The sequence below is a fragment of the Cuculus canorus genome, chromosome 3 (genome assembly GCF_017976375.1).
Source record: "Cuculus canorus isolate bCucCan1 chromosome 3, bCucCan1.pri, whole genome shotgun sequence".
Classification (NCBI taxonomy): Eukaryota; Metazoa; Chordata; class Aves; order Cuculiformes; family Cuculidae; genus Cuculus; species Cuculus canorus.
The window spans coordinates 97,801,623-97,827,904 of NC_071403.1; the positions used below are offsets into that span (position 1 = coordinate 97,801,623).

A 26,282-nucleotide genomic window follows, 5' to 3' on the forward strand; every position below is an offset into this window, starting at 1 on the left:
CATGCAGGGCTGGGTTTTTTCAGGCGTATATAGTTTAATTTCTTTTATGTGGTTCTGTAACCACAAGTTGGTTTTAAGCCATTCAGACCAGGCCACTTTCCAGATACCCAGCTGCTGGATGGAAGATCAATGTGAACTGGAGTCTCATCTTCATCCATAGAAAGCAGCAATGTGTGCTGTTGTTCCTGAAGTTTACTTTAGGTTATATAAGTTTGTTATGGAATAAATGACCATAGCTTTAAGTGGTGTTCCACTGAGTTCACAATGAGACAGCAGGTGGAATTGTCTTACTCGTTTCCATGTTGTGTGAACTTGCCATGCTCTACTAGGGACGGAAACCTGGATGTGGCATATGTACATGATTGTGAGATCAGAAAAAAAATAAATTCTGAGTACGGCTTTAATGTATTTAGCCATGTTGACTTCTTATGTTTTCATGGTATACGTGTATGTGTATACATTTTTATTAAATTTTATATGTCTTTGTTTTGCTAATGTTTGCTGTGTTTAGGAGTTAGATGGACATCAGAACCATTGCAAAATGCTCAGGATCTGCTGATCTAGCCCATCTTGATGTCAATGGCCATTTCAGTGTACAGGCCACTGAGTGTTTGTAAGCTTCTCTGAGCTTTTTACATGTGCTTCATAACTCTTACTACAAGATAAAAGTTATTGTTAAATAATAAAAAATGCAATTAATTATCTTAGTTATATATCATCCAAGCAGGAAATTAAAAAAAAAATCCTTGGTTATGAACCATCAAATTTCAGTAAACGGCTATTCCTTCTTACTTTGATAAAATTATTCATAGAAATGGAAAGGACTGAGGATAAAATACCAAAATAGAATATACTTTGTGTTTAATATTAGTATGGAAATGTTTCCCACTCTCTGCTACTACTTCTATTTTTATTATTGTTAACTTTGCTTCATACGAATGGAAAGAGCGTTTTTTGTATCAAAACTGTTCTTCAAAATGGGGAAGAAGTAGTAGATTAAAATTCCACTGTAGTCTTAAGGCTTCAGGATGATAAGGTGCAGTCATATTAGCTATCCGATGGCATATTTATCATCCAGTAGACATTTTGATGTTTACTACAGTGTTCGGGGGAGAAGGAAGAAATTGGGCTGCATTTAGAATCTTTTATATATTCTTCACTGACACTTTTACTGCTTTGTGAACCAAAAAAGTGTTCCATTAAAAACAGATGTCCTCTGCACTGCCCTTGAGGGACTAGCATGAGAAGATGAAGGCAGGCAGTGATTATTGCTCTTTTGCTTGCTTTTTTTGTTTAGTGGAAGTCATACTCATTGGAATTCTTCTTTCTCTAGGTGGTTTGTTTTGGATGCTGAAACACGGGATCTGGTTTCAATACACACTGATGGCAATGAACAGCTCTCAGTGATGCGCTACTCAGTAGGTAGGCAGACCTGTGCGTCCAGAATAATTGCTAATAAATGAGATGTCTGTTCTGTTAAACAGTGTTAAGCTACTCCCTAGTCATTAGAAAAGGCAGAGCTTTGAAAAAAAAAATAAGATGCTAAAATATAACTGACTGCTTGCTTACAGATTTGGTTATATATGCCAAATCTTGGAGTTTTATAACTGTAAATATTACAGTTGCCTTTCCCAGCCTTTCCTTAAGTTGAACTGTACTATTACGATGAATGTTAGCTTTGTTCCCAGAAAAATTAAAATTTCTCAACTAAACAGTTGACAGGTTACCAGAAAAGTCTGTAAAAAGCTTAGTATTTCAGTGACATTTTAATATACTTCTTAGTTAATTTTCAAGTTTATTAATACAAAACCATAAACCTAAGCTGAGGTTTGCCTGAAACTCGGAGCTATTTGTTAAGTATTTGCTATGGGATTACATGGAATTCAAGCCAATATTGAGTCTCCTCTTCCGATGTGACATGACAGATCATCAGAGGCTGACTCCTTCCTGTTAAAACTAGATGGAAGATCACTGTGTAAATCTGTTTCTTGTTTGCTTTTGGATAACATGCCATGTCAGTAGGCAAAACATTCCTCTGCTACTGCCGCATCTGCCAAGCACAGATATTTATTTTAAAGTACTGATATTCTTTCACACTAGCAGCATTTGATCGTGATTCAAGGCAACTCTTGTCCGCATACTATTTTTTTTTTAATGGAGATAACACAGGTTAGAAAAGTGCTTGTCATGTTTAAATGCTCCACTTCTTCAGATGTTATTTAGCACTGATTTATATGCAGTCCTCCCTTCCAAAGCTAAACTAACAGAATACTGTTCTGCATTTTTTGTGGTGCAGAAAACTCAAGCCTGCCTGCTGTCAACAATCTCCAGAAATCTGGTGCAATCTGTGGATTTATACCATTTATTCATTGGACACTTACTTAAAAAAAAAGCAGAAGTGTGAGAACTTGCCCCAAAACATACCCACAAAGTAAACATATACTGTCTGAAAAATAAAATTAACAGTTGTGTATCCTTAAATACAATTTGTAAACAGTAGTTTAATTGAGACTATTGTCATAGTCATAAATTTGAAAGTATTAAAACTTGGAAAACAAAAACTCTGTTCATTATATCAAATATTTTGTATTGTAGATGGCACCTTACTTGCAGTTGGATCCCATGACAACTTTATTTACCTCTACATAGTAACAGAAAATGGAAGAAAGTATAGCAGATATGGAAAATGCACTGTAAGTTTTGGAGCAAATATAATCAGCAGTTCTTACATTTTGATGCTATACATACAGTAAGATGAATAAGCAGAGGAACTCTCTCCAGATTGATACTTCTCCATTTTTAGTCTTATATATACATTTAATGGGAGTTTTTTTCAGCATTTGATTGATGTTAAACTTCAGTCTGATGGGTAGTATAGCTGTTAGTGTCAGTCATATTTAATGCAAAGCATTCACATAATTTCTTTGACTGTTGGGTTTTTTTTTTAAATGGGAAATCAGCAGCGAGATGGAAAAATGTTGTATACCTGTATGCTGAAACTCTTTTGGGAAAACCATCACATTTTGGGGGCATTTTCCCCAGTTGTTAAAGTATTCTTGGGCCAACATAACATTAGATGGTGGAATATCATTAGAATATGTAATTTTGGAGGTTGTAAATAGGCACTATTTTCAGCAGTAATTGTTACCACAAAATTTTGAATTGGGGGGATATATTAGCAATAAATTTTTGTCCTAGGGTAAGTAGATGTAAGTCTAGCACAAGTAGTGGAGTTTATATTAGTCCTTATACTTCCATGAGTTTGCCCCAATGCTAAAAAAACATACTTTTTTTTCCTTAAGTGTAACATGCTGGCCATAAGTTCAGCTGTCTCTTTAGGTTAGCGGGTTTATTTACATAAAGAACATCTAAACTTTAAGGGGATTTGCAAATGATATTGTAAGAATAGGTTCACATTTAAAATATGAAATGTTGTAGGTTTGTGGGTTTTTTTAAGGAATGCATCCCCTGCTCAAAACACTTTCCATGTATAATCAGTTGCATTTCTTTAATTTTAAGAATTTGAACTTCTCAAGCAGCTTTGTTAATTTGGAAATGGGATGTAAAGAGACTAAATTGTAAGGGAGTTATATTTTTATTTCTAAGATTTTTTTAATTTTCATATTTTCTACAATCTTTGATGGAATATTTGCAGTGGACACTGTTGATTGGGGGGGAACAAACAGTCATTGGCCAATCCTTTAGTGCCATGTATGGTGTCTTTGAGAGATTTCTACTCATCGCTTGGCTGAGGACACCTCACACTGCTAGAGCATGGGAGGCAGTCCAGCTGCTGCCAGAAGCATGGGGCTGCCAGGGCCAGTCAGCAGCAGTGGGTTTGCTCCATCTATCTGGTGTGTAAGCTGGCAGGGAGGGCTCAGCGCTAGCATGGGATGTGGTTGGGAGGGAGTGTTCTGGGGACTCCTCAATGGCAGTGTTGTAGTGCAGGGCGAGCCAAGGCATCCCGCAGCTGCGAACACGATGGTGATGGGCTTAGCTGGTAGCACAATGGTGGTGAGTCAAGAAATCAGATCTGCAGCCTTGCCGAGGAGCTCTGGCAGTGGGGAAAGGGCCGAGCCTACAGGGAGGTCAGACCAAGGACCCAGTGGGATTGGCAGTAGATGGCTGTGCCTCAGTATGGCATTTCACCTCATCACTTATTTTTTACCATAAAAGGTAAAGTTACTCAAAGATGGGTAATCTTAGCATATGTAGTATATAGCTTGTTATGTACTTCACGGTCTCTGAGCTTTTTGAAGATGTATGAGATAATTTATTTCTGTATATTGTATGTATTATGTTCAGGAGGTAGCATATGGTAATTTATACCAGCATTTGCTGATGCTTGGGCTCCTTTGCCCCTGCATTGTGGGATAGTTTTTTGGAGGTGCAATTAGTTTGCAATTAATAACCACTTTATTTCATAGCGTTACTAGTATGTGGTCTCATAATTCTAAAGCTGCCAATAGCATGGAATATTAATCAATAATCAGTTTCCAGTGTGCTGAGTATGGTGAAACTGCACTGGAATGGAAGGTACCACCCCAGTGATGAGGGTTTCTCTCCTTCTTTACCTTTTCCCCTCCTGTATGCAGCTTCTTGTCATGCATCTAAGTGCCTGTCTGTACCTCTGCCTTGGCAGGAAAGAGGTTTGTAAAAATTGCTGTGGAAGAAATGAATGTAGTTATTCTCAGGCAGGAGGGTTAAAGCTTCAAAGCAGATTTCTGTTAACCATTTTTTCCTCAGTCTAAGTGACTGTGCATAGAAGCCAAAACTAGCAACCTGGTTTCTGTTGGGGCTGAGGTCCCCTGGCTCTTCCAGCTTGTGCAGAAGGCAGCGGCATGTTCACTGAGCAGAGCATGCTGTGAGGCTGCCGGTTGGGTTTCACTCACCCTGAGCCTCCCCTCTGCTGCCTGCCAGCACGCTGGCAGATCAATGCCAGCTTGATGCTAAGCAGGGAGACACGCAGGCATGCTCAGGACCCGGAGCGCTCTCTTAGCTGGTCCTTGGGTGCTGGCACCGCATCCTTCTGGCATTCTTCAGTCATTCAGTAGCCTTGCGGGTGACCTCCAAGTAGTATGACTCAGTCCTCCTGGTAGTCTACTTCTGGTTGTTTCTTCCAACTTGAATACGTTATTTGAATACTTCCAGAAGGATTTTATCTACTGAACCAGCATCAGCTTGCGCATAAGGGCTGTATGCCCACTGTTACATTTAATCTCCTTTTGGTCACAACCAGGTTTATACTGCTGCTGGAGAGGCAAGTCTCTGACCTATGAGCCTGTTCCCACAGTGTGGGATGGTCTTGGTTGTGATCAGAAAGAATTTCAGATGAGCCGAAATAACCATTTCGACTTGTGCAGCTGTTTTTTGAGGGCTCCAGCTATGCAGACGGCGATGTGGAGGTATAGGCTGGGGTATGAACTTCCAGTGTGTCAGCAGCTCCAGGGTAGCTGGCGCTGTCTTTGTTTGCCTTACATCAGAGATATCCATTAGCAAAAGAGAAGCAAGTGCCATAGTTTTGCAGAGAGCTGTGGGGTGACAGCCACACTGGTAGCCGTGCTGATGTATTTTATGGACTATACTTAACTTGAAATAATTAGTGTGCCTGTCCCATAGGCTGTGGGCATTTCAATGTTAAGCCTGAAACAAATAAACATTACCAATGAAGGAGAGGGCTTCCATTTAGTCTGGTTTAGTTTTACCAGACAGTGATAATGTGAGTAATTACGTTCACTGTATATAAATGTACAGAAAGGCTAAGATGCTGCGTTATCAGTGGGCAGCTACCAAAGAAAGATTTTAATAGAAAATGGCATTGTCGTATTGAAAATATTACTACAGTGTTATGTTCCCGTTCAGTGCCTGAAGGGATTTTGCAGTGTGGAGCCCCCTGGCCAATTGCTTTGTCCCCCTCCATCTCCCCCCCGCCCCCAGGAATTTTAACAGCTGCCAAATGTCTGGCAGGATTTAGTAAATGACTGACCAATTCTTTTCCATGTTGGAGTTCACTTGCAAATTTGAAGACTTGGAAAATAAGATGGGGAGATAAAAATCTTTGCCAATTGTGCATTCATTTTTTTTTTTCAAACTACCAAGTTTGCATGTCAATACCATGTATATCATCCATGACTGCAAAGCACTTATTTCAATACACAGTTCCTCTGCTTGCAGCAGAGACTAGTTCATAAGTAAATAAATCTTAACGGCTAACTTTTCTCCTAAATGTTTTTGCAGTCCTTCACAGAGAATCTGGGGACAAGGAGACACACATGAGTCTATTTTCTACATGTAATTCTGGAAGTAATCAGCAACTCTTGGAGCTCTCTGTAGAGGAAGCTGGTGTGGTAGGTGGCATGTGCCCAACACAGTGGGTGCAGGCCACACCAAGAGACCTCAAGGGTGGCCAAGGGGCGCCTTGTTCATAATGTCCACTGAGAGAGGGAGATTAATTGGCATCTGTCATTCAAAAAAGTGGTGTTTTGTTGCCTGGCAGAATGACTAGGAAGGAGAGGAAAACGGACTGCCTTACAAGGGAAGAGAAGTAAGAAGAAATGGAGCAGTGGAAGAATAAAAGAGTGAAATGAATGTCACTTCTATTAATTTCCTACCCTTTCCTCTACAGAGGAATAATTTATTCATACCTTATACAGATTTGCTGCTTCTCTGGAGCCTCTCATGTCTTTATTATTACTATTGTTATTACTGCTACTAACAAGTAAGTTTGTGCCTAGGAAAAATATACTGACTAGCTGTATTTAGCTTTTCCCTCAGAAACAAAAATGGTTGTTTGGCCATCAGTGTGCTCTTGATGCTGGTAACTAAGCAATTAGGTCAAAGTTTCTTGATTCTTGCATAGAATTCTTACTTCCAAAAAGCTTATGAGGATATTCTTGTAAAACCTGTCCTTGATCTTATAGCTTTACATGGTGTTTGTTAACCAAGGTATCCTAAGTTTTTAGGGTGAGCAAAGATGATTTGAATATGTGTGCATTTCATGGAGATTGTTTTGGATGGATAGAGAAATAAAAGAGCCATATCTGTCATTTTTCTATTGGGACCTGAAAATGATCCTGTGCAAGTTACTTGCCTTGCTCAGTTAGTAGCAATGTATACTTTCTTAGTGCAAGAACGAGTGTGAGTTCATCCATATTTCAGAAACATAGGAGTAAATCTAGGAGTAAATCATTATAGGGTCTGAGAGGGATGACAGCATTTACAAGTGATGAATCCACCATGCGGTGGGAGAGGCACAATGTGCAGCCTGTGTTTGTTGAGCTGTTAGTGAGTGTGGCACTGTGAAATAAGGAGCTTTTAAAGGAGCAGAAGTGAATTGAGGCAGACCTGGGGTGGGTGGGAAGGTGATTTTTTTTTTTTTTTTTTTTTGCTGTTAGCTGTCCCGGCTGTGGGTGCAGCTTCTGCTGCTGAATTAAAATAAGTGTTTCACATTGATGTTACTGCATTCTTCTCCAGGGACATTCCAGCTACATTACACACCTTGACTGGTCCCCGGACAACAAATATATAATGTCAAACTCAGGAGACTATGAAATACTATACTGTAAGTATGCAATTAAATACACTGGAAACAGAACTATGTATTAGTTGTCAGAATATTTAGAAGGGTGTGTTTAATCGGGACTGTACAAAATGCTTACCGACAAAGGAACCAATTTTGACTTTTGTAACCTGATCTCATGATGTTATTCAGAGCTGTGTATTACCTAATGGCAATGCCAAATATAGCATACTTCTTTACAAGGTCATAAATCAGTTTAACAGCATAGAATTTACAGAACAAGTGGTGCTATGTTTTGATGTTGGCCCAAATTTCTGCAAATTGAACATAATATATACAGTTACCCAATTAGTGTCAACAGTACTAGTTATTTTGGGGTAATAAAATCAGTGGGTCTATGCCACTGTTCTGTTCTGAGATTTCTTTTTTTTATTTTAATGTTGGCTGGTGGTGTTGAAGACTAAGCAAGGTAATAATGTTACTTAATGAGTTAGTGGCAATAATGTTTTTGTGGGGTTTTTTTAATATGTGAAAATAAGAATTTAATAATACAACAGTCTGTTTATAAATTGTTTTTTGTATTTTTGTCTGCCTCTGGCTTTAACAAGGTCCAAGAGGATTGTAGTTCTGCTCCTGTGCAATTAAGAAGAGACGTCAGTTTATATATCTGCCACCTTAACATGTTCTTTCTGCCTGTCACAACTTAGGTTTCAGATCTGGATAGTGTGTATTTCAATCTATCAAAAAAAAGTGTTGGTGTTTATAATTGCCTGTAAAGGAAAGCGAAGAGCTGTGACTCATTAATACTGAGCTGGTGACAGAAAGATGGACTTTATTTTGGGAAACAATCTTTCCTTTTCAGGTTACAATTTGAAGAGCAGTCTAAGATTCCTCTGGCAGTAGTTTCTCACTGTTTTAAAAGCAGAGCTTCCTGAATGATTGATTGAATTTTAGCACATCAATGAAGCTGGTAGAAATGAGAGATTATTCTGTTACAGACTCTATTAAAGCTTTGTAGAGTATGTAGCAGGGCACCCAAGCTGCAGGGAAGTATTTTTGAGGTATGCTGATCTGAAGAGGGAAATGAGAAGTAAATGTGACTCTTAAATACCAAGCAAAGCTTCAAGTATCTGGAATTTGAAAGAGGCAATGGTCTATCTTTGTGACTACAGTGTGATTCCAGATTGGGTTTAAGATGTGTTTATGTACTGTCTTAGCACCTTCAAAGAGCACGTGTGTAAATATAAAATTATATGGCATAGTTCATCATTAACTGTTTTTACAGGGGACATTCCAAGTGGCTGTAAGCTAATCAGGAATCGTTCTGACTGTAAGGATATTGATTGGACAACGTACACTTGTGTGCTAGGCTTCCAGGTGTTTGGTAAGCAACATTTAACCTGATTTTAAGCTATTCATACTGTGCTTTTGTTTTCTTTTTCTTCAGTTTGTCATTGGAAATATGCTGTTAATTAATTATTGAGGATGACAGCACTATGATACCCTAAGCTTTGGAGCTTGAAGTTAGCAGAAGTGAACAGGAGTGTGCCATTTCAGGAGACAAATACTTTTGTTTATTGCTAGTTTGAAGAAAATATCGCCTCCTATTAGACTGAGAACTAATGGGATTGTGTATCTGTTTGGTTTTATTCAGTCTGTCTGGGTGAAGTAGAGAGTGGATGACTGTTTCCTCCTGATGCTCTGTCCGTGTAAGCCTTGGCTGACCAAGAATTTGTCCATAGCAGTCATTTACTCACTTTCTTTGCTACTGTGACTGAAATAATAGTGCAACACAAATGCCTTCTTTTTAAATGGAGTATCAGAAGATTTAAGAGACACTAGAGGAAGTGAAAAGCATAACTCTTGTTGCTAAAACGATGTCTTTCTCCAGCAGAAATGAAAACACTTTGTAAGATCTGAGGCTATTCCATGGCCTTGGAGCTGAAACCATTTTACGTTTTTTGGAGAGCAATTAAGTCTACCGGGAGCACAAATATAGTAGACAGTGGCTCTGTTGCTTCTGAAATTTTACCACCACTTGGTGGTAGAGCAGACAGAATATGGGGAGCAGCTCTGTAAATCCCAGTGCTTTCTCAGAAGTATCCTTTATTCCTGACATAAGGACATGAGGTGTGGAAGTGCAGAAAGAGTTTGGTTTCACATGTAGACCATTGGTTTTGTCTGTGTAATAGCTGTCAAATAGAACCTACTGGTGACAGGGATCAGGCTGGAGATAGTATGAAGTTCCCATTACCACTGGTTTGAGAAGCCTTTTTACTTTTCCTTTTTAAAAAGTGGACAAGTCTGATCTTTTCTGCCTTCCCTTTTGGATTAATACAAACTTTAACCACTATGAATTAAGTTTAATTAGTCTTAACTGCTCTCAAAATCTCAGTGTGCCACAGGACCTGGGAGCAAAGTAGATAAAGGACATAATGTGATGTTATTCTGGGGCAGAACAGGATATATTTAAACTTTATAGCCAAGATTCATCATGCCTTAGTTTTATGTTTTCTGGTAGCCTGACGCTCTTAGCAGCATCTGAAAATTGTGGCTCAGTCTCAGACAAAAGCAAGTATTTTCCCATTAAATCACACAGTGCAGCTAAGCCAACCTAGCAGATACTTGCTGCCCAAAGGTGAAGTCTTGGCTTTTACCCGAGGGTCAGCTGGCTCAGAGATCCAAATAAGCCAGGGACTGCTCACTTTGATGCTCAGGAGAGAGGATTAAGTTCATGGGATTTTGGCTTTTGGGGTATGTGTTTTACTAATTTAGCTCTGTGGATAGTGTGTCCGTAGGCTCAGGCACTGCACAGTTGTCAGCAGAAGAAAGAGGATGGAAATGCATGGTTTGGATGAGAATAGCATCGCTTCTTTTTGGCAGCTGATACTACTGTATTGGCTCGGCAGTATCATCGGTCTGCACCCCGAGCACTTGAAATCACTCTCATTTACTGCCTATTTCCCACACTTCTGTCTGAACAGATTCTTTTGAGAGGCCTACTGCTGGCTAGCAGCGTTTATTACAATCAAAGTGCTGCTGTCATACCTAATTACTAAGTCCTTTTATTTTGTATGTTTTGTTATTTTTACAGTTATTAAGAACTAAGAACTCAATCATATTAATGTCTTGGTTTTTCTGTTTGCCTGATGCACTGAAAGCAAAGAGTTATCTTTAGAGCTGCTACATGAATTTGTGAACACAAAAGATATTTAATAAGAGATGCAATCTCAGATGTTAGTCTTTTTGATCTTGAATTAAAAAGAGGAGGAAATAGCAGAGCTGTTTGGCACAGACTTCCAAAGCTGGTAGCTAAAACTTGAGGAAGCTGATTTGAATTTCATTTGTTACTCCTGCTTGATGACAATATTTTATGTATAGAATGCAGGAGTAAGTTAAAATTCATTTATTTTGAGCTACTTGAAAATTCTTAAATTGTGTATATATGTAGTATTTTAAATAGTGTTCAGATTGATTTCATTTATATGAGAGCACTAAAATGTTTATGAATACTTTCCTTAGCATTTCATGTCTCTATTTAGTAAAGTACCTACAGTGTAGTTTATTTGCATTGTAACAGGCTTGACAAGCTGCCTTGTTATTCTTCAGAAAAAATAAAGTTCTTGCTCCACCCACTGAGAATGAAAAAAATGAGAATGGAAAAAAAAAAAACCCCAAACCTTTAATGTGAAATGCTATTTGCTATTTTGCTTAAAACCAAGAAGAGATAGTGTAGGAGTTTGAAAAACATGAGGCGATTCTAAGTTGGCATTTTATGCTGTATAAAAAAGTAGACAGCACATTTTTATTATTTTCCCAAAGTCAGTGGTTGTAAGGGAATAGACTCCTAGAGTGCATTGAAGATAATTTCTTAATTCAGCTAATAGACACTCCCACCCAAAGGGATGCTATGGACCTGATGAGCACCAATACAAGAATACAAGTGAGCTCATCAGTGATGTCAAGATCGGAGGCAGCCTGGGCTGCAGTGATCACGCACTGTTGGAGTTCAGGGTCCTGAGGAATATGGGACAGGTGAGGAGTGTAGTCAGGATCCTAAATTTCAAAAAAGCAGCCTTCCAGCTCTTCAAGGAGATAGTCAGTAGGACCCCCTGGGATATGGTCCTCAGGGACAAGGGAGCAGAACAGAGCTGGCAAATATTTAAGGATACTTTCCATGAAGCACAAGAGCTCTTAGTCCCCAGATGTAGGAAATAAGTCAGGAAAGGGAAGAGACCAGTGTGGCTGAGTCAAGGCCTGCTGGTCAAACTCAAGAGCAAGAGGGAACTGCACAGGCAAAGCAAGCAGGGACAAGGAACCTGGGAAAGGTATAGGGATGCTGCCCGGATGTGTAAGGATGGGGCCAGGAAGGCCACGGTGCAGCTGGAGCTGAACTTGGCAAGGGAAGTGAAGGCTAACAAGAGGCGCTTCTACATGTATGTCAGTCAGAAAAGGAAGGTTAAAGAAAGCGTATCCCCACTGATGGATGAAAATGGTGACCTCGTACCAACAGACGAGGAGAAGACTAAGATACTCAACAACTTTTTTGCCTCAATCTTTACCGACCACTGCTCTCCTCACCCCTCCTGGTTCAATGGACAAGATGTGGTTCAGGGGGGTAAACCTCCTCCCACTGCAGAGAAGGTCAGATTCATGACTACCTAAAGGAACCTGAATATATATGTCTATGGGACCTGATGAGATGCATCCCAGCATCCTGAGGGAATTGGCTGATGTGGTTGCCAAGCCACTCTCCATGATATTTGAGAAGTTATGGCAGCGAAGGGGAGTCCCTGGTGATGGGAAGAAGGGTAACATTGTCCCCATTTTTAAAAAAGGAAGAAAAGATGACCCTGGGAACTATCCAACTTGTCAGCCTCACCTCTGTGCCTGAGAAGATCATGGAACAGATCCTCCTAGAAGCTATACTAAAGCATATGGAAGACGGGGAGGAGACTAGTGGCAGACAGCATGGCTTCACCAAGGGCAAGTCCTGTCTGACCAATCTAGTGGCTTTCTATGATCGGGTAGCCGCAGCAGTGGACATGGGAAAACAAACAGGTGTGATTTATCTGGACTTCTGTAAAGCCTTTGATACGGTCCCCCACAACATCCTTCTCTCTGAACTGGAGAGATATGGATTTGATGGGTGAACAGTTCAATGGAAAAGAAACTGGTTGGATGGCCGTATTCAGAGAGTAGTGGTCAGTGGCTCGATGTCCAGGTGGAGACCCGTGACAAGTGGTGTCCCTCAAGGGTCCATACTGGGACCAGTGCTGTTTAATATCTTCATCAGTGATACAGACAGTGGCATTGAGGGCACCACTAGGAGGTTTGCAGCTGACACCAGCCTGAGTGGTGCAGTTGTCACACCAGAAGGACAAGATGTCATCCAGAGCAACCTGGACAAGCTGGAGAAATCGGCCTGTGTGAATCTTGTGAAGTTCAACAAGGTCAAGTGCAAGGTTTTACACCTGGGTCAGGGCAATCCATGGTTTCAATACAGAATGGGGGATGATGTGATTTAGAGCAGCCCCGCAGAGAAGGATTTGAGGGTGCTGATTGAAGAGAAGCTTGACATGAGCCTTCGGTGTGCACTTGCAGCCCAGAAGGCCAACCGTGTCCTCGGCTGCATCAAAAGAAGTGTGGCCAGCAAGTTGAGGGAGGTGATTCTGCCCCTCTATTCTGCTCTTGTGAGACTTCATCTGGAGTATTGTGTCAAGTCCTGGAATCCCCAACATAAGAAGGATATGGTGCTGTTGGAATGAGTCCAGAGGAGGGCTACAAAGATGATTGGAGGGCTGGAGCACCTCCCATACAAGGACAGGCTGAGAGAGTTGGGGTTGTCAGCCTGGAGAAGAGAGGGCTCTGAGGAGACCTTACAACGACCTTCCAATACCTGAAGGGAGCCTGTAAGTAAGCTGGGGAGAGACTTTTTACGAAGGCCTGTAGTGCTAGGACTAGGGAGAATGGCTATAAATTGGAGAGAGGCCAATTTAGACTAGACGTTAGGAGGAAATTCTTCACAATGAAGGTGGTGAGGCACTGGCACAGGTTGCCCAGGGAAGCTGTGGCTGCCCCCTCCCTGGAAGTGTTCAAGGCCAGATTGGATGGGGCCTTGGGTGGCCTATCTAGTGGGAGGTGTCCCTGCCCATGGCAGGGGGGTTGCAGTCTTTCAGGTCCCTTCCAACTCAAAACATTCTATGATTCTAAGAAGAGACTTCCATATCTGATAATGGACGTCCCTCTCAGTCAATCAGACACACAGTTTTGTGGGGTGGAGGGTGAAATTTGAGAGTGGAAAATTCCTCATAATACCTGAACTAATCAGAAACCCAAGTGTAAAAAATATGGTGTCTGTTAGTACCTTATAACCCCTTGCTTACCTTTTGTTCATCTTGCAGTTGTGATTCATCAGTTTTATATGGGAGTCTCTATGGTCTTTATCTTTTGTTAAATCTGGAGCCTCTCCCCTCCTCAATTTGCTCTGTGCTTTTCATCCAGGCAATGTTGTTATTCTTTTGTCTAGACATATCAGTGTCATTCTTTTCACTTAAAAGCATATTGAATTGTACTTAAGCACTTGACAGCACTTCTATCTATGAAGCTTCTACAGGCTGGGTTTCTGTGCAAGGTATTATCAATCAGTGGTGTCCTTTGAGTCACGTAAATACTAAAAGGTGCTCCAGATTTAAAACAAAACCAAAAGAAATCTCTGTATAACATACAGTACATGGGCCTCTTCCATGCTTCGGCATCAGTCTTGCTTTTTTAATGTTTGTGCATGAATGAAAGTGTTAAATAAAGAGTTACCGGTTTTAGCAGCAAAGTTAAGATAAGCTTTAAACAAGACTGAGGTTTTGAACAGGAAACTTATCAAGCCCGAGAGGTTATCCTGGCCGAGGCTGAGGGTTTGGGGGAACGGGCTTGGGGAGCCACATTAGTCTAGCAAAATGTTAATGACATGTGTAATCCATTTTCCAGTTAAATGTCCTATTTACCTTGTTGAGCTTTCTGTTTCTCACAGCTTTATATATTTTATTTTTGTTTATGGATTGTCTTTTAATTTGTTTCTAAAATTAGCATCACTAAATGTCTGCTCTATTCCTTCCTAGGAGTTTGGCCCGAAGGATCAGATGGTACAGACATAAATGCCCTTGTCAGATCCCATAACCGAAAAGTGATAGCAGTTGCTGATGATTTTTGTAAGGTCCATCTTTTTCAGTATCCCTGTTCCAAGCCAAAGGTGAGTCTCAACCAGTCTAGTCTATGTGCTTGTTAGCACTACATGAATCTTGCCTTGCGAGTTGCCTGCTTCAAGCTCGGTTGCTTTGGAAGCTGGCAGCCAAATGACTCATTTATATCTGAGTTATCCTTGAGTTTGGTAGCAAAGGCTCAGTAATTTCTGTTGGCTGGCCTTGGTGTTGAGTCCACTACTTTTTGCTTAAAGATCTAAATCTGTCTCAAGATACAAACCTGAAGAAGAGAGGGTGTGTTTTGGAGGGAAGAACAATCTAATTCTTTAGTGTTGCGAGAATAAAGAGCTCTCTTGAAGGGCTAGACAAAAACAGTAGTAGATTTGTATTTCAATATGATGTGCTCTTCTAGTCAAGCATGTGATTTATCTTTCTACTTGTTTTCCATAGGCTCCAAGTCATAAATACAGCGCTCACAGTAGTCACGTGACAAATGTCAGCTTCACCCATAGTGATGGTCACTTGATTTCAACTGGAGGGAAAGACATGAGTATTATTCAATGGAAACTTGTGGAGAAGGTAATTCTACCACAAAATGACATTGTTGTAGACATCGGTGCAGCCAAAGTGCCCATCCCTGCCAGTGAAAATGCTGTACAGTCTCCTGTACCTCTTCCACAGCCTTTTAATGAAATGAACCAAAATGAAAGTGTAACTGGCAGCTCTCCAGCTTCTTTGGAGAGCAACTTGGAGCAGTCTGCAGAGGTCAGTGAAGAGCAAAGTGAGGAGCAAAGTGAGGGTAGCAGTCTGGATCCCGCTGAGCCAGGCTACGAGGAGCCCTCCAACGAGACCAGTGAGGAGCACAGCGAATCCACGGTCACGGAAGAGCAGCAAGATAACTCACCAGTGTCTTAATGCTCACAGCTCAGGCGGTTATTTTCCCTTGGTGTGCGTGCTTTCATTACAGGGTGAGGGTTCAAATAGAGAAAAGTAGCTGAGATTCATGACCACTCCAGCTTTTGAGTTTCAGTAAGATTTTTAGTCTGAGCTTCCGTTCAATGTGTGGAACCACCCCAAGGGCCTGGCTTGATGGTCTGTGTCAAGATCTGGTCACAGTTAGTAGTGGACATAAACAAAGATCCATTTCAGTTCTGAAATTGTTGTCAGAAAGTGGCATGAATATACACTAGAAAAAAGGTTAGCTCTGAGACTCAGCTGAAGTAGACCACCTTAACTATGTGGAAGTGCTTTCTGAAAGAACTAAGCTGATGGGAAGCGCTGAACTATTCCAGCTGGGGAGAACTGTGCTGATTTTTCCAGGTGCAAAGACAAAACAGACAAAGAAAAAAAAATAACCAAAAAGCTCTTTGTGGGGCTGTTTTCCTTTTTTTTTTTTTCTTAATAAGAAAAATAGAGGAAAAACAATGTAACAGTGCCACATGTATGGCAATGCCTTCTTGATCTAACACATGCAGTTTTCTAACACTACTAATTTCTAGTGGAGTCTTGATGTGCTCACAGTTGGTCTGCCCTGGGTGGTGCTAGTTCTATGGTAAATTCTGTCAAAGTACCGTGTCAGCTGTTCCATTTTCACAGACTAACCAAATACTGGTGTTTTTCTTTTTTCATGACCTGAAAGTTGATTTAAACTGTAGGACATAACTGTCTTTTCAAGAATTGCTTGCCTAGAGATTTTGCAACTTACAGTGACTTTGATGTGAACAGCAGAGAAGTATGGCAAGAACACAGAAGTCAGATGGGCTTCAGAGTTAAACTCTAAACCTTCAAGCAGAACTTGCTCCATCTCTAGTAGGAGAAATATGAATAAAATTAACTTAAATTATTAAATTGGTGCTTAGGATTAGGATATTAAGTTGATAATTTTTTCTTCTGAATTTTTAGAGTTAGCTCTAAGAATTATTAACTGCAATCTTTTTCTTCTCTAGCTCCTTTAGCAGTTGTGATATAAGCATACAGTAATTTAGATGATGATGTGATTTTTTTTTTCCTCCTCCCTAGACTTGTTGATCTACTATTTTTGTGATTTTTGTTTCCACCCCACTCCTCCTCGGGTTGCTCTAAGCCATGCAGCTCTAATGTGGCTATACCTGGCCAGTTATGGGATATCTTGGCATTTGTTATGCATTTGGAAAGTACTTTTTTTTTTACGAAGTTTGTCAGATGGCTACATTTTTTTCTTAAGTGCATAAGTTTCCTACTTTAAAAAGATACAGATTTACTGACAGATATCCATTTCCTATGTACTTGTTTATATTTTGATTATGTAGAATTTTCTTTTTTAATTTGCTGCATTGTGCTGGTATTTTTAGTTCTTAGTTAGAATATCATGTTTAGAAACTTTGGATGAGTTCATAAGTCTTAATTGTGCAAGCGTTTACGTGATTGTGCCATTCCAAAGTGCATCAAAACTGTCATTCCCTTACTAGTGTCTTCTCAGGAGAAATGCTACAGATCAGGTATTTAGTCATCATTTGGAAAGGTAAAAACAAATGGACTCCCAAAGGACATTTAGAACATTTATATATAAAATATATAAATATATATATATACACACACATATATATAAATATAAAAAGTATCCTCTTGTTTACAACAGTTCCAGAAAACCTCAAAGTAGTTCCCTTCAGTTGGAGGGAGATACAGATTCCAAGCAACCCATCTGTTTAAACTGTGCTTTGTACATAGAGTTTTACTGGAGAGCTCTCATATGCCTGACTTGCAAATTTGCCAAATAGCAACAATGGAATATAAAAATCAACTCATCAAAGTACTTGTTTCCAAATGAGGAATGTGCTGTAGGTTTATAAAATAATCTTAGTAAAGGAGGAAGGATGATGGAGCTAACAAGGCACAGAGCTCTCTTTGTCATTTTTATGAACTCCACGTAAGCAACACATTATGTTTTAGAACATCTGCCACCTGGGGTTGCCATGTAAAGTGAGAGTTTTAGTTGTGATATTCTTGTGTTTGTAGTTCAGAAGACTCTACTAATATGCAAAAAAGCCTTACAGCTTTCAAATGCTGGCAACTACTGTTTAAGAAATAATTAAATCTGTGATAATGGATGGAAATGGGTGGGTTTATGTAACTGTAGATGTTTTAGAAAAATAATTGTGAATGAATTATGATTAAGAGTGTTTCATGTGAAGATGTTTGAGCCATTTCTATCTATCATGCATTCCTGTCTCGAGGCAGAAAATTTTGAAGATTAAAAAAATAAAATAATCAAAACAATATATTGCACTGTCTCTCTCCATATCCATTCTGGTTCCTTCTGAATATAAAGTGAATGCTGTGATTGCAGTTTTCATGTCTGGTTCTATGATTTTGGAAGAACATTTTTAACTTGTGCTTTTCTGATAAACTCCCAGATTGCCTAAAAATAAGTTAATTCGTCATCATGAATAATGCTGGCACACCTAAACACTGATCTGGTTTGATTTTTGAAAGTTTTATGACACTTCCCTTTTCCATTTTTTTATTAATAGCCTACTAGCAGTATCATACCGTAGCTAATTGACAGGTAGCAGGGGATTGCAAATAGGTATTTGTCCTGCTGCAAAGCGCAGTCTGCCTTTCAGGGTTCTGCCACAAGTTTTCTTCTCAAAGTCATACGAAAAGTACAAGGTTATTTTGGATATACCTCGTTAAATACTGTGATGCTTCCACATTCATGGTAGTCTCTGTCCAGTTGCACACAATGTCTTTGATCTATTGCTTGTGAAAGATCCTCAGTCTTTTAAAAGGCTTTGAATCATTTGCGTTTCTTGCAGCTGGTTTCTTGCAGCTGGTTTCCGTCCTTCAGAGAAGAGGAGGGTGGAGTGGAGAGGAAGGAAACCTGCAAGATAGCTAAATGCCTCATGTTTATCCTTGCTTAAAGGAAAAAATAAAAACAAATAAAAAAACATCACTGCCACCCCCTGAATTTGGCTGGAAACCTCAATGACCACCAGATTGTGAGGAGAGCGCTGCTGTTCTAACGTGAGCAACTGATAGATGCACTATTTCCAGCACACCCACAGCATCATGTACCAATTCACAGTGGGAGGCAGCTGTGCGGTGGTGTGCTTTTCTAGGCTCTGCTCCCTTTCTCTCCAAATTCAACAAAAGGCTTCTGCTATCTCTTCTCCTGGGATGCTCTGTAAGGCAGGAGTCTTCCTGAAGCGCAGGTAAGCTGGACTTCTGTGTGCTCCCCTTCATTTGGAGGCAGGTTGGGGCTCCAAGTGCCCCCTCTTACTTGGGGCAGCAGCATCTGCTGCCACCTTAAGTAGCTGCAGTGATGGTTCTTGTCACACGGAACTGAAATTCAGCGTGGAAGCTCCACTGAAGACATAAAACTGTGACACCCCATTTCACATGACCGAAATGTCAAATTCTTCATTAAAATGTTTGCTTAGGTTGCACAGTAAAGCGTTTGAACGTTAGGAAATGCTAAGCTCATGGATTCTTGCACCATATTGGGCGTATGTTGTGCAAAGTGAATATGACCAAAAACTTTGGGATTTTGTTCCTCTCAGGACAGATGAGGGAGAGACTATTGGTGTGGATGACTAATGATGAACCAGGCATTTCTTAGGTTTGATCTTACTGTAATTCTCATTACAAAAAACAAGTACTAGTTTTTGGGTATGATGCATGTCAAGTTACAGCCTCTTATTTTTTCTAATCAACCCTGAAATGCATAGATTCTGTCTTTTGCTCTGAAAATAAGGCAAAAATGGTTGTTATATTGGTTACACTCTACACTGAACAATATGTTGTATTTTCTATTTTGTGCTTCACTCAAAAAGATGTGTTCCACTCCCTTAGATTTCCTTCAGTTCAGTGCAGGATTTCAATTGAATTAAGATAAAAGTAAGTAGAACGTCCTTGTGAAATTGTAAGCTTGGCTAGAACCAAACAAACAACAAATTCTCCTTTCCAGTGCCTCGTGCCAATAAAACATTGGTTCCTGGCAATGAAAGGATTAATAATACATGAGATAGATTTTATTTATGTGATATTTGTGCGGCTTGTTTGCTTTACTTCTAAGCAAGTCCGAGCCCATTGCCTAAGCTTTATTTCTGACAGATGTCTTATGTACTAATACTTTAATCAACTGAGAATGAAAAAGTGCTTATAGTAGGATTATACAATTTAGAAGACAGGGCAGTACACACATTTTAATGCATTTGATGTACATGGTGATGTCTTCATGTGCATACAAGTATACAAACATCAAACAGATACAGCTGCCCGAGGCCCTTTTTTTATTGTTTGAGAGAAAAACATGGATGAGTTTATGCCACAGTGAATTAAGAAGGTTTAGGAGCACAAGGAAAAAAATCATGTTTCCAGCAGGAGAGCAAGAGCTGCATTTCCTAGATTAGGTCCCCAGTACCCTCCCGTGCAGGTCTGGCTGTGGTCCTCCACCAGGATGCACTAAGCAGAATCTCCTGATACATCCTCTAGAGGTTAAAGTTTTCTAAGCAATATTTCACAAATGCAAGATGTTTTCAGGTAAATGAAGAGCCCCTTCAGAGATCTGCGAACCTCATTACCTTAAACTTGCTCAGTTTACTTAAACTGAGTATAAGCCTCAGATTTCTCTATATAAAGAGAAAAACTTAAAGTTGGGAAGCTCAGCTGCCTACTAGCACAGCTGAGTGTGTTACAGGAGCACTGGTGGGGATGGAAGGAAGGAAGGATGAAATGCCCAGTTGAAGAGAAACTCCAGAGGATAGATTCTTGTTGCCATTGAAAAAAAGGGGGAATCAAACCAAAGCAAAAACCTCCTGCTACTGTTCTTAAGGCATTGTGTCAAAATGACTAAACTGACTTTAAGATAAGAAGGGGGACATTATTACTGGATAATTAAAAAAAAAAAATAAAAAGAGAAATTAACTCTCTCTCCCCGACTCCTGGAAGTTGCCCTCTGCCAGGTTTGTGTCTGTATGCTAAAAACTACAAGAGCTTTCACTTCTTCCATTAGAAGTACTGGGTGGTTACAGGGTGATTCTGAGAAACAGCAAGTCCATGGAGATTTTGGCCGTGGTTTTTGGGTTTATGTATAAGCAACTGTAGAAAACTCATTTTCTTTCAAAAAGTTCTACCCAGTATCTGGAAGGAGTCTACATCTTCAAGGGATATGTGTGTCCTTGTGATTTAAGTGGTGGGTTTTACAGCCCAGTATGTCCTTCAGGAGGGGACCTCTGGGAACTTCCCAGCTCTCACTAGAAAAGTGATCTTCTGCTTAGTCAGCCTCTACTGCATAATTGTGTATATGTCATGTTATTTTGCTCCCCAGTAACCACCATGCTTTTTTGGTTCTTTGGGACTACTGTAAAAAACACTTCTTACAAATTCTTAAAATTCTGTCTGAATTATAATCAATGACATTGTCCCACTTTTTTTTATAAAGTGCCTTTAAGTTGCTCTTTCTAGTACATGCTTTTGTGTGGCGAACCAATGAAGTGCTCTAGATAGCTCTTGAGATAATATTCCCTGTTGCAGGATGTTTCAGCAATTAGATGTTTCTGTCATGCATCACTTCTTTCACAGGTTGACCTTGTTCTGGATCCTCCCTGTCATGCAGCCCACCCGCTGCCCTCCCAGGCTGAAAGCAAGAGGTGGCGTTGCTTTTGACGCTGTTTCAGAATTTATTTCAGCTTCCTTTAAAAACACCATCTTGTCATTCTAGTTAGCATCTCTGTGTGTGTCCATCCCCCCTTTTCCCCTCCCATAGCTCTCAAGTAAGAGAACAGTCTTTGCACTGGCAACAATTTTTCCTTTTATTCTCTGTTAAATCCATTCACACTTTTGTATGCATCTATAGCAGTATAAAGGAAAATCATAGAGGAGTTATGAACTATCTGGATCAGACAAGCTATAACAGTTCAACAGCTAACTAATATGCAAGCACAAAAATTTGTAGTACTTTGTATTATATAAATGAGCGTCTGTTGTCTGAAGACTAACAGTGGAATTGGGAACTTAAAAGACTATTTATGTCCTAGGTAAAAGGAACCTGGGACAAACTTGGTGTCATTGCTGTATCTGGGGGGCCTGGAGGTTCACATCATGTGGGCTGTGTGTGGGCATGCTCTTTCCTAGGGACCCTACGGATTCTACCATAGGCAGAATTTCAGTGGAAAACTTTTTAAGCATTACATTGGTTAGAATTTTTCCTTAAAGAATTGAACAATGCATAATTAAGTCTGGAGAGAACAATCAACATCTTGTTCATACAGAGGTATCCAACATTTGTCATGAATGCTTAACATAAAATGGCTCTAGTATACACAAGGCACTTGAAAGAATCCTATTTACCCCAAGTTTGGCAAATGGAAAATTAAATGTTAGTTGATCCTGTGAAGCTGAATTTCTTATGTCAAAGGTTGCAATGCATTTTTTTAGACTGATTCACAAATCAGGAGATACAAAATCCTGTGGATTTTCTGCCACCTGGGAGAGAAACATATTCGAAGCATTTTAACTTTCAAAAGACATACCTGGGGGGATTTTTCAGGATAGATGTCCATTCCATCCTTTGCCAGGACTATACAGAACTGCTTATGATATATTTCATGTGTGCATGTACACATTAAGTTCTGCTTGTTTTGGAGTATTTTGAATTAGACTTAATAGTTCTCTAAGGAAAAGAATAACCCTGTGAATAATTATCTTCTGGATTACTCTATCAGAGGCCTTTATAGAGCTGTGCATCTGAAACATCTTTCCCTGAGTAGGCCTCTTGCTCCGATACATTTTTTTTTTCTTTTTTCCAGTTATACGTGGTGTTTCAAAATGGCTTTTCTCTCTTAAGAGTATAATGACCACCTAGGTCATTTCCAGGAATTAAATCAGGGTCATCAAAGAGGGGAGTGGCTACAAGTTGTATCTTTTGAAAATTTTGGCTAAGGCTTTAGCTGTCAAGACAAAGCCATTTTGTGCCAATGCTACATTTACAGACTAAATAGGATTGGTTGCGTACGTATGAAGGTGCATATACTTAAGGGCTGGGTGGGAGGTGGCTGTGAAGGGCTTTCCTGTCTGTGTCTGCTTATGGAGTGCCATAAAGGCTGTCTTCTTTCGGTGAGCACTGCACTACAGCACATCATCATTACCAACCCGTGTGATGTTCCTGGAGCAGTTTCTTTTACTCATATTAATTTCTCCCAGAGTGTCTCCAGTTTAGCAGCAGCACATGGGCTATGGCAATTGATGAATTTCTCAGAGAGGATGGGAAAAGATTTTTTATATGTAGCATTCTAAATTACTTCTTTGACTGGAAAACTTATTCCCGTGTTTCCCTCCATCACTTTGGACCCTGACCAATGTCATGGATGTTAATGTCACAGATAGCATGAAGGACATTCTGTTTTAGCTCTGCAGTAAGGAAAGGACTAGGGAAACTATTGGCTGTAAACCACTTTTGGGTCCTGAATTATTGCCAACTATAATATCTCGCCACTGCGTGCGCTATCTCCCCAGAATCACCCTGTGGGAATAAATCATAATTCTACAGCAAAGAGCAGAAAGGATTTTTGTGTGTAGGGGGGGAGGGCAGCAGATGGAGAGAGCTGCCATGAACGGCTTACTTGACTGTCCAGCTTTTTGCTGAATTGAAAATGTTTTTAGAGACTTGCTGTAATTCATGGGAATCGTCTCCTGAGTTTTAGTACACCCTATGTACATCTGCATAGAGTTTGGCCTAGGGGTACTCGGTTCTGTGCATATGTTCTTGCTGCACATCTGTCGTGCTGCATCTTTGTAAAATATACATTTAATGAAATGGGGAGGGCGGGATGTGAATATCATGTGTGCAAAGGAATGGGCAAGTTTTTGATCAGCCCAACATGCAACTCTTTTGTAATCCTTAACCTGATATTTTGTTTTCCCTTGTTCCCTCAAACATTGAAAGACTGTCCATGAGCTTTATTCCTGGTAGTACTCAAGAAGTACCCTTTCAGAGTAATTTTCAGGGCAGAGTTGCATTTAAACAGCAACAAAATGCACCAGTGTTTTCTCCTGTGATCCAAAATTGATCAACATACTGCTGGTGCTTTGACAAGACATTAGAGTGGTAAGGTTACATGGTTACTTAATATAATAGTGAGGAAAAGCCAATTCTACAAATAATGGCAAATAAAACCAAGAGCAGTAAAGGCATACCATTTTCTTATAGAAATTTAGACATAATAATTAGACTTGAATGCCTTTAGTAGATGCTTTGGCTAGGTAATATGCTTGTTTTTCCTTGACTCTTATGCACCAGCCAGTGACCATATGAAAAGATAATTGCAATTGTTGCCTCTTGACCTGTTGTGCTCAGAGAACTTGTGACTATTTGCTGATGTTCATTTGGAAAAAATTTTTTTATGTCAGTCAAACTTTAAGCTAGCATTAACAAATATTCACATAAGAAATTTAACAGGTACAAATTTAAGCTTTGAAATGGAAAAGTGACTCTGTGAGTTGATTATGGCAAGGAAATATGTGGTCTCATATGACCGATAGAACAAAGAAAAAGAAGCCAATTGAAAGGGTAGAAAAGATGATCCTGGGAACTACCAACCTGTCAGCCTCCCCTTTGCGCGTAGGAAGATCACGGAACGGATCCTCCTAGAAGCTATGCTAAAACACATGGAGGACACGGTGATTCAGCCAGCATGGCTTCACCAGGGACAAGCCCTGCCTGACCAGCCTCGTGGCTTTCATTGATGGGGTGACCACATCAGTGGACTGGGGAAAGAAGTGGATGTGATTTACCTGGACTTCTGTAAAGCCTTTGATTTCATAGAATAACAGGATTTGAATGGATGTGTCATCCTACTTTTCTTAGCAAAGGACTGTGCTCACCCCTGTAGTGCATTGCAGGCTAGACAGTGGTTTTATGATTCTGCTTCTCTAAGCTACAAGAATTTGACCTTTTAAAAGTCTTTTATATTCTAGTAGAGAAAAGGCAATAGGAAGTATATTGTGCAATGCTTTGTCAAAACTAGTTACAAAACAGACTTTCCTAAAGGATTTCACTCGTTGATTATTTTTAACCAATTGGTTTTTTTTTTTTTTTTTCATTGCTCTTTTTCTGGAATCATCTCTGACCACTGTTTCAGTATATATTGATATGCAGCTGTGTTCTTGACTTTCTTACCTGCAAGTGAAAGATCTGCCTGAGTGGAAAAATACTCATACCTCCCAATGTAGAAATGTGGAAGTCTATAACCAATGATGACAGGAGGATATGTAATGAAACTGTTCTATTTCTCATGTTGAAGCTAGTGTATAGCTTGGGAAATCCTGCAGCTTTGTTAAACCTTCTACAAAGACATTACAGATACATTTTTTAGATTTCCACCTTTTTTTATGAAATATTTTGATTAATTTACAGTGTCTAAGTTGGTTCTGTGTAGCCTTGTACTGAGACTGAAACTAAACAGTGCTGCACAGTTGCTTTTAAACTTTGAGAATGTTTCACAAAAATATACTCTGTTCTGGATATTTTTTCACATTGTTTATTTTTACTTTCTCATTCACTTGCAGAACATGTAGTATTTCTCTTTGCTGAAAGCAGAAATTGATTATTTAATCTCTCTACCAAAACTTTGACCCCATGGAAAATGATATCAATCATCAGGCTCTCTAGTCTGGGCAGTGGGCAAAAAGGTGTTTTTTTTTTCTTTTCCACCAGAGTAGACCGTATGCATGTGGAAGTAGGAGTCTGCTTCTCATTAAAAATTAAAGATGGGGGATGGTTGTTTTTTTGTTGCTTATTTTTATTTTTTTGGCGACTTGTATTTTGATGTAGCTGGTCAGTAAAGCTCAGATTTAACCTGATTATTTTCTGGGAAGTGTTTCCACAGGCAGCCTCCTAGCACAGACAATGTTTTGTTGCCACATTGGCTCGTGAGCAAACACTTCTTTCCAACTCAATCTGTGTTTCAAACAGCTTCACCAAGAAACTGTGGAGGGCAAGCGAAATTCCACCTCTAGCAACATATTAAATCAAAGATTTTGATCTCTTCTTTTCAGACAATGAAAAAACATTATACTGGTGAAATGCAGGTGTCACATCCTCGCATCAAACTTCTTGCTGCTGCAGTCTGCTTCTGTGTGGGCGGTGTGGGTGCAAGCCCCTCCGTGGTGAGCAGTTGCGCCCAGCTGCCGTCAGGGAGACTGAACTTGTAAATTTAATTCAGCTACTTAATCTGATAATCCACAATATGGAACCAAATGTTTGCATTAGTTTGAAACTATATTTTTTTTTATATTATGTTTCTAATGCACAAGTTGTTTACTATCAGCTTTTTCACTGACGGACAAAGTAGACCTTTTAAATCAAGAGAGATATCCATGCACCTCCCTGAGGCTGTGACGGTTTGCACTGACTGTATATGAGGCTTCAGCATTACAGTGGAGCTGCTGGCTGCCTAGGGAGCCCAAGCAGGTAGAACTGTGCTGGTGTGAGGATGCATGGCATAACAGAGGGTATGTGCAGTCTATGCTCTACTCAGTAACATCTCATTTTATATCTAATCCAAGATCCAGGCACAGGCCTTCCAAAG

The 26,282-nt window shown here is 39.9% G+C and overlaps 1 protein-coding gene across 5 annotated transcripts in view; it reads left to right on the forward strand.

The window, feature by feature from the left end:
- Positions 1-17,972, forward strand: part of EML4 (EMAP like 4) — a 166,107-nt gene extending 148,135 nt beyond the window's left edge. For all 5 annotated transcript variants that reach the window (XM_054061252.1, XM_054061254.1, XM_054061255.1 and 2 more), the window contains 6 exons: positions 1,334-1,422; positions 2,596-2,693; positions 7,474-7,561; positions 8,805-8,903; positions 14,635-14,765; positions 15,166-17,972. In XM_054061252.1, the coding sequence (XP_053917227.1) occupies positions 1,334-1,422; positions 2,596-2,693; positions 7,474-7,561; positions 8,805-8,903; positions 14,635-14,765; positions 15,166-15,630 (970 nt within the window). In that variant the 3' untranslated portion in view covers positions 15,631-17,972. The remainder of the gene's footprint in view (positions 1-1,333; positions 1,423-2,595; positions 2,694-7,473; positions 7,562-8,804; positions 8,904-14,634; positions 14,766-15,165) is intronic.
- Positions 17,973-26,282: the final 8,310 nt, after the last annotated feature.